The sequence below is a fragment of the Seriola lalandi genome, unplaced genomic scaffold (genome assembly GCF_002814215.2).
Source record: "Seriola lalandi dorsalis isolate HSWRI2012SDOR001 ecotype SW California unplaced genomic scaffold, Sedor1 jcf7180002054779, whole genome shotgun sequence".
In the NCBI taxonomy this organism is placed as follows: domain Eukaryota; kingdom Metazoa; phylum Chordata; class Actinopteri; order Carangiformes; family Carangidae; genus Seriola; species Seriola lalandi.
The window spans coordinates 76729-85885 of record NW_019525332.1 but is presented as its reverse complement, the minus strand read 5'-3'; the positions used below and the strand labels follow the sequence as shown (position 1 = coordinate 85885).

At 43.2% G+C, this 9157-nt stretch overlaps 1 protein-coding gene across 1 annotated transcript in view; it reads left to right on the top strand.

Moving 5' to 3' along the window:
* The first annotated feature begins 4389 nt into the window (after positions 1-4389).
* stx1b (syntaxin 1B) overlaps positions 4390-9157 on the top strand; it is a 20947-nt gene continuing 16179 nt past the window's right edge. Inside the window, exons 1-2 of the mRNA XM_023425442.2 lie at positions 4390-4402; positions 4714-4803. Of these exons, the coding sequence (XP_023281210.2) occupies positions 4390-4402; positions 4714-4803 (103 nt within the window). The remainder of the gene's footprint in view (positions 4403-4713; positions 4804-9157) is intronic.

The following is a 9157-nucleotide window of genomic DNA, read 5'->3' as shown; positions in this document are numbered from 1 at the left end:
AAATCCTAGAGGAAACACTGTATTGTTATTGTATATAGTATTTCTAATTTATCTTAATTATTTTATATTCTGTTTCTATTCGTATTTTATTTCTTACTACATTTGTGCTGCTGTGTCAATTTGAATTTCTTCTTTGTGGGATCAATAGAGGTTCATCTTGTCTTGTCTTGGATGTTACATAGTGTTTTTAAATCATAGTTAAATTGAGAAATAAATGTAAAAAGTTCCCTGTGGACAAACTTTGATATTAGAGGATATTTTTCAAACCTCCATGAAAATAAAGATGTGAAGTCAGAGAGATGAAGGAGGGAAGAGGAGGACTGGGTTAATGGAGTGGAAACCAGGTGACCCAGTTTGTGAGGCTCAGATGGATGAATCTAACACACCCTTCCTCTACACTGTGCTGTAGGTGCAGGTTTAAACAGAGGGACACGGCAGGTGGATTCATCTTCATCACCTGAGCCTCGTCCTCCTCTAGGTGTGATAGTCCAGTCCGGTCTGAAGTGGTTTCTGTTGTTGTGACGATCTGACTCTGTAGCGCCACCATCAGGTCACTTAGTGAAACGTCTCAACGGCTGTTGGATGATTGTGATGAACTGTGGTTCAAACGTTCATGTTCCGCTGAGGATGAACCGTAAAGACTCTGATGCTCTGATTCTCCCTCTAGCGCCACCATCAGGTTGCTTTTTGAGCCCACAAGTACAGCTGTGTGTGTGTGTGTGTGCATGCGTGTGTGTGTGTGTGTGTGTGTGTGTGTGTGTGTGTGTGTGTGTGTGTGTTCAGAGGTGAAGCTCAGTTGTTTTGTTAATTGATCATCAGTTGACGATCAGATAAAATCTCTTCAGCAGTAAATTCAGTAAAACGTTGTTAAAGCAGCTGGAATTTCAGTTCATTTTTTATCATTTCATTGAATTTCAAACTAATATTTTCACCTGAAATAATAAAGAGATGAGAGTGACGTCAGAACATTTATCAGACCAAACGCTACAAACAGATTCATGGCTTTGAATAAATCACTGATATAACCACGTCCAACGATCAATACTCAGTGGAGGCGGCCTGATTCTTATTGGTGTGATTCATCAATACCTGATCAATACTTTATTGAAGCTGAGTCAGATGTGCTGCTGGAGAAACTGAACAAATGTTTTAGATGCTGATTTCTTCTTCTCTTATTTCAGAGGACATTTGTGTTTTTATTCATTGATTTTCTCTTTTTAAAACTTTAAACCCTCAGTAATCAGGAGCTGCTGGTTTAAAGCTGCAGTGTTCATCCACATTTTTATAGCATATATATATATACATGTTCACAGGAAGTACAGACCAAAACATTAAACACAAATATAAAGTATGGACGCAATTTTAAAAGAAATAAAAAAGATTTAAAAATGCTGGATAATGAAATGTAGAATCAAAGAGGACCCAGGATGGAGCCTTGAGGAACTCCTCGACACTTCACTCTGTTTTATTAAACATTTCAATTGAATGAATTAAAAAAAGAAATACATGGTCAGACTGTATTATTCTACAAGGTAGATATAACAGTTTTGATTCTGTTCTGAAACTCCAGTATCTAATCTCCATGAGCATAAAAAATATTTTAAATCATAATTAACCCTGGTAAACGAGCCCAGATGAACCCACGGGCCCCAGGGTGCTCAGTTGTTGGGTTAGGGGTAATAATAATAATAACAATAACAATGATAATATTCATTACTTTTATTCTGTATCAGATATTTTGGTGGAAAATGTTTCACTGACACGTTCTGTGTCGGCGTAGATTAACATTAATAGTTACACGTTCAACATGGTGATGTTCAGAATCTAATCAAAACATGCAAGAAACTAACAATAGAAATTATTCATTATTCATTAACCAGTTTTTTTTTAATATAGTTAAAATGATTAATTATCAATTGTCTCCTCCCTCAGTGCAGCAGTGAGATTAAGGAGCTGGCAGCACTGAGGCACTCTGGGTAATCTGAGTGTTTTCCCAGGATGCAATGAGTCATGGAATCAATAGATAATCTTCTTCTTTTAGTCGGGTGGCGGCTGGCAGGCGGCCTGAAAGTGTGTGTGTGTGTGTGTGTGTGTGTGTGTGTGTGTGTGTGTGTGTCTCCTCATAGCAACATACTGTCACTGTTGGATGAAAAGCTTGTGTCGTCTTCAGCCTCCTCTCTGCTGCGACGGGGTTAGTGTTCTTTACTTTTTTTCTTTTTTTTTTCAAACCAATCACGTTACAGTCAGACATTTACCTGCAGTGCAGTTACCATGGCGACTGATTCATCAGACAGGCAAACAGGAACACAGAAGAAGGTGATGGTATGTAGTGGAGTTAAAATGTTTCCTGACTCTGGACCAATCAGACGCTCACGTGAACGCATCACGAGCTGCAGCCGTGGGTGAAGCCACGGCAGCGTCGGCGGGCTGAGCCGAGCTGCAGTGAACGCTGCGTGATGATGTTCTCAGACTCAGAGCGGCCTCAGTCGCCTGAATGGAAATTGCTCGCTGAGCGTATGAACTAAGGTTCGGTCGCTCTGCTCGCTCGCCCCGCTGCACACGAGCAAAGACATCCAGTTTGATCAGCACATAAAACTCCACGTTCAAAACTCGGACGGAGAGAAACGACCGAGCTGCTTGATCCTGCACCAGCAGAGACTCACATGAGTCAGTCTTCATCTGATCTCAGATTTAATCTGATCCATCATGTGACCCAGGAGACAACAGGAAGTCACATCCTCCACTCTCCTCTCCCTCCATCTTTCTGCTTCCTCTTCACCTCCTCTTCTAAACCTCCATCTTTTCAATCCTCCTCCTCTCTCCTCCATCACCCCCTCCTCCCTCGTCTGTCCATTACAAGACCCCATAAAAGCCCCTTCTTTCTCGCTTTCTCTCTTTCTTTCTTTCTTTCCCTCCCTCTCTCCCTCCCTCCCTCTCTCCCTCCTCTGTCTCTTTCTTCCCTCTGTTTGTCCCTCTGGCGTCTCCTCATCAGACAACAACAGTCGACATCAGTCTGACCGTTTATTTATAGACCCAAAGAAATAAAGAAAGAAGACAGAGTGTGTGTGTGTGTGTGTGTGTGTGTGTGTGTGTGTGTGTGTGTGTGTCAGGATGGCTTGATGTCACTCGTCTTCGTTGCAACTCCTCTCTTTCTACTCTCTCTGTGTTGTTTGGCATACTACATTACCCATGGTTCTCAGCTGCAAACCCATCATCATCATCATCATCATCAACATCCTTCCTGATTTTGATCCAGAATCATTTAAACTGGTTTCAGGTTTCTTCACGCTGTGATCAGCACGTATGAACATGACTCTGTGATTGGTTGAGTGCTAGTGAAATGCATCCTGGGAGTTGTAGTTGACTTAATGTTGTAGGGTTCTTGATTCTTTGACTGTCTTTAAGCCAAAACATCCTGATATGATCGTTGCCATATTGTGTGGTGACATCATTTGGAGGCAGAGTCTGCACAGCAGGGATCAGGGGGCGGAGCCACTGTATAAAGGTCCCGCCCATACACCTGCCAAACATCATATTTTACATGTGGAATATTATTATATTTTAATATTATTGTTATATTTATTTTTTCATCCACAAACAAAAAATTACTTTAATTCAGTAAGAAAATAGAATGTGATTTAACCTGCGATTTTCAAAATGAAACTGAATTCAGACGATTTTTCGATCAAAATTGAAATAAAAATGTTCAGATGAGCGTCAGTGAGACGCCAAACAGCGCAGACTGCTGACTTATGGTGTGTTCACGTGCTCACGAGAGGCTCTGACATCTGAGCATCTGAGCTTCGTTATGGAGGGAAAGTGACGAAGGTTCAAGCTGCAGCGACCGGTCACAGAGAGCACAGATGGACTCTGGGTAGAGCCAGAGATCCCAGTGGATTGTGGGTAACACAGCTCGCTGCTGGCATGGTTTACACACACGTAAACACACACACACACACACACACACACTGTGTGTATCCATGCATGCAAACACGTACACACACTCTCTGCTGGCATCACAACACACTCTGACACCTGAGGTCAACGTCCTGATTTAAGTCTGCATGACATGAGGGGGAGGGGGGGGGGGGGGGGGGAGCGATAAAAAAGGACAGGAAGGGAAAAGAATAGGAAGGATATCAAGGAAGGAAAGAATAAAAAAGGACAGAATAAAATGGAGAGAATTGGAAAGAAAAAACAAACAGGATGTGAAAGAGAAAAGAGAATGAAAAGGAAAAGAAAAGAAAGGAGGGAGAGAAGAAAGGAAATTAAAGAAAGAGGAGAGGAAAAATAAGAAGATAAAAATGGCAGAAAAGAAATTAGAGAAGAGAAAGGGAGGAGGGAAAGAAGAGAATGTGAAGAAATGTAAAAGAAAAGACAGAGGAAAAGATGGATGGATGTGGTGAGATTGGGGTGGAGGTGGAAACAGAGTTAACCTGCTGAAATACACTGTAAAAAAACCTTTCTCCAACCTTGTTTTGTGTTTGTCCAGAAACTGATTCACAAACACTCAGATGTTTAAAATTAGTGATTGATATCAATATGTCTGAAGATAAATGATCACACGTCACACACAGCTCCTCGTCTGGCCCCCAATGTTTTCAACACACACACACACAAAACCAACCAACAAACAAACAACAAACAAACCAACAAAATCATCATTTGGTTTCTTCCTCTGTGGTATCTCTTTAAGTATTTTGTGACCTTCAGATGTCTCTGTGGACCCCTCGGGGGTCCCACCCCTCAGGTTGGGCTTCACTGAGCTGAACGGTCCTGACAGCACAAACAGTCTGAACCCAAGTGCAGCTCACAGATAGAGATTTTAGTCTCTCCTCCTGTAACGAGCCGCAGGTCGTCTGTTCTGTCAGCAGGTTGTTATGACGTCATCGTTAGGTTCTGTTGCTAGGCGACATCTAGTGGTCGTAGTGATGACGACAGGAGCGAAGGGAAAGTGACGCAGTGTAAAGAGACAGAGTCCAGGTCAGGAGGAGGAGGTGGTGGATGTGACAGGAGAGCCGTGTGTTCGATTCCCATGGTGTTTCTATTACCCATGACCATTTGTCGTTATTATTGTAACCATAACAACAGATATCGTCTAATGTTAAGGAAGTATTTATTTGAACCCGAATCACCATCTTTTCGTAAACCTAACCGAGCAATGGCATTCTGATAGTAACCATGGCAACAAAGGTAGTTATGGGTTGATGGTTGTTCGGGTTTGAGGAACTGGTTGTTTTATTTTGATATTTCCACACTGATGCGGGACTTTTACTTTTACTTTAGTGTCTGAATGATCGTTTTCAATGAGAAACCATGAAGCTGAAGAATTTTACACGAAGAAGGAAAATAAAACAAACTCGACCCTGAGGAGCTAAAATAGTTTAGAGCAAATAAATAAATCAGTGTTTTATTTACACACACATCAGGAGGCTAAACAACAAACCGCTGTGAATTTAGCGACCTGCTCTTCATCAGCAGAAACAACTGATTCAATAAAACACCTGCAGTGACACGTTCACTGACTCTTCTTTCTTCTTCTGGTTTCTGCTTCGCACATGGAGACGATCACTCTCTGTAAATCATATAAAACATGACTCTTTCATATTCATATGTTATTATCTTTAATGTAGTTTCAGTTAACTCCTTCACTCATCATCAACACGTATTACTGTATAAATATATACTGATGATAATACTCTTCATTATTATTTTTAGAGTTTATTTGAACAGCAGTTATTTTTACAGTACTGTCCTCTCTCTCTCCCCCTCCCCCATCCTGTAAGCACTGCTCTCTCTATCATCACCCATCCCCCCTCTCTGCTCTCTCTGCTCCATCGTTTCCTCCTCTTCCTCCCCTCCCCCACCTCATCCACCATCTCTCTCTCTCTCCTCCCAGTTTCAGTCTCAGTCTTCCTCTCTCACTCATCTTCATCCTCCTCTCCCTCTCTTTGCTGCGGGGCTTCAGAGTTCAGTCTCTCACGTTAATCACATTAATTTGCTCATAAACACACATGTACGTGCGTGTCCACACTTTTAATAATTCAACATAAAGACTTTTATTTGCACGACAGGTCGGTAAATCCCACATTCATAGGAAAATATCATTTACTAATAAACCTTTATGTCAGATTCATTTATTTATAAACATTTTATTACAAACTCCTTCTGGTGTCAAATAATAAAACTGCTTCATTCTCCATTCACCTCCTCTGACCTCTGACCTCTGACCTCGTTCTCCGTTTGCAACTCCAGGAATTAGACCGATGTCGAGCCACAAATACAGATGCTACTTGTTCCGTTCATACTGTGAAGTTATTGTGTCGACGTTAAACCAGCCAATCAGTGAAGAGCTCACACATCTCTGAATAACAGTGTTTCAGACTGAAACGTCCAGAGAAACCAGAAACTTTATTCTTATTAACAAAGTATTTAGATTCAGTTTAACTCCACCTCAGTGAAAACAACCAGGAAAGTCTTTTAAAATGACCAAAGAGTTCAACTCCAGCTGATTCACACTGACCTCCTATTGATCAGATCAACAATCAATAGACAATCAATCAAACAGCATCATATCCATCAAAGTGCAGCTGCGTGTGTGCGTGTATCTGCGTGTGTGCGTGTGTGTGTGCGTGTGTGTGTGCGTGTGTGTGTGTGTGCGTGCGTGCGTGTGTGTGTGTGTGTGCGTGCGTGTGTGTGTGCGTGCGTGCGTGTGTTTGTGTGTGTGTGTGTGTCCTCCTCCTCAGCGTCTCAGTCTAACTGGTCCAGATGGTTGAGGAGTGTCTCCGTCTCTGTTGTTATGTAACAGTGTTCAGATATTAGTCAGGTCCGTCCTCCTCGTTACACTGAACTGAGGAAGAGGAAGCTGCTCTTCATCTCTGTCATCTCGTCTTATTAAAGACTCACTTCACCCAAATTTCACTTGTTTTTTTTTTTATTCATTTAACTGAACTGGGTCTTTGAAACCAGTTCAAAACCTGCACTGGATTCACTGGATTCACTGGATTCACTGAGGGGGTGAAAACCTGGATCTGGACTGTATCATCACCTGTTCTCCAGCAGCAAGTCGAGTCTTTACAGGTGTCCTGGTGACGTCACCGTGGCTTGTGTTTTTTTCATGGATCAGTAGGCGAGCTCGTTGCACGTTCACAGCCCTGAAAGGTCAAAGGTCACCGGCTGATGGACTGAAGTCTGAAGGAAATGGAAGGAGTCGGATGAATAATTCACGAAGGCTGAAATGTTCTGCTCCAAAGAGCCATAAAACTCTGCTGCTGACACTCGCTCACGAGGCGGCTGCAGCAGGTGAAGTGACGGGAATCGAACCTGTCTACATGTGACCAGGTCTACACCTCAAACAGTTCTCCATTCAAACCCGACCGCACAGTGCAGAATGTTTCAGAGGCGATATAATGGGAGTGTCTGATTGGCTGAGGTGTTTGATGATGTAAGCACATCTTTCACCTGTGATGAGTTCACCTGCAGGAAGTGAGAGGCGGGTCTATGTTCAGACTCACAGTGAACACAGGGCAGAGATGTGTCCTGACGTTATGCCGTGCACCATCACTCCTCCTCTCACATGCTTTTAAAGGTTTGTCCCTAGGGGGCTCCCGTAGGCTCGCTCCGTCCAGGACGTCCCACCTGACCCCGCCTGGTGGAGGAGGTGCACTCAACAAAAACAGACTGCCTAAGATTTAACATATACGGTGTGGGCTCGGTCTATTTCCTGCGTCCTTCTTCTGTTTTAAATCATCTGTTCTACTTTTTGTTTTCTGTTTTATCGGAGGCCGCACCTCCTCATGCAGGGGTGACGATCAGATACAAATAATCAACCATCGATACTTTAGCAGCCAATCAGAGGCAGGAGGGAGGGCAGAGGTGACGGAGATCATGAACAGACTTCCTGGTTCAGGGTGTGGATCAGTGAGACTGAATGAATGAACTCGTTACAGATTATTTTCCTCTTTCTGTCGTAGTTTTTTCTCTGTGAAATGAAGAAGTGGAACGACCCAGTTTCCCTGATGTGGAGTGTTTTCTGCCGCGGGGATCACGAATAACAAACCATCTGCAGGACCGAGCGGCGCTGCAGCACATCTGACGAACACACTGTAGTAGATGTGCACTTGCATTGTGGGTAATGTGGGCGGCAGGTTTTGGCGAGGTACAAGCCTCAGGTGTTTTTACTTCACCTGGGTTTCCTGCGACTTCCTCCTTCACCCTCCGTGCAGTTCAACAGGAAACAGTTCAGACAGTTAACACAGCGAAGAGACTAATTATATCCAACCTGATGAGACGCTAACGAGCGTCGTCTTCATCACATGATATTTAAACCGCTGATGATCCTCCGTTATAAAAACTACAAACAGCTGATTTAAAATTCAAACTCAGTGGATAAAATCATGGTGTTTTTACTTGTGGTTGTTGAAGATGGAGCTGAACTTTAGTCGTTTATAACTGGAGCTTGTTGTGGATTCATCATCGTGTGTGTGATTTATTTTTCCCTCGTGTTTGTGAGTGTGTTTTTCTTCAGACTGACGGAGTTACAGGGTTTACACAGACGGTGGAGATGTATGTTCTCCTGTGTTGACGGCCGCAGCTGATTGGTCGACAGGTGTGTCTTTGTTCCAGGTCTTATCAGCTGAGAGCAGACGCCTCCATGTCCTCAGTGTCAGAAACACGTCTGAGATACGGCACTGCTCTTCATCTGCTGCTGGACCCTGTTAGACCTGTGTGTGTGTGTGTGTGTGTGTGTGTGTGTGTGTGTGTGTGTGTGTGTGTGTGTGTGTGTGTGTGTTGATGTTGATGTTGATGTTGGAATTTTCTGGCCCATGTTGTAGATTAGTGTCAGGACTGTGAGCATGAGCTCACTGACATCATTAGCATCTCACACACACACACACACACACACACACACACACACACACACACACACACACACACACACACACACACACACAGTCTGGTTTGTTGGCAGGATGGATGGAGGAAGCTGCCATCAGTCTCTGTGGGAGACAACAGATCCAGGTGGAGACACCTGAACAGGTCTCAGAGTCTCAGAGACCTGGACGTGGTTTATGACCAATTTTATTTTAATTCTGAACCTTTAGAACAAAATTCAAGTTGCAGAATTAGGAGACCAGTTCTCACCAGAGGAGGGGGC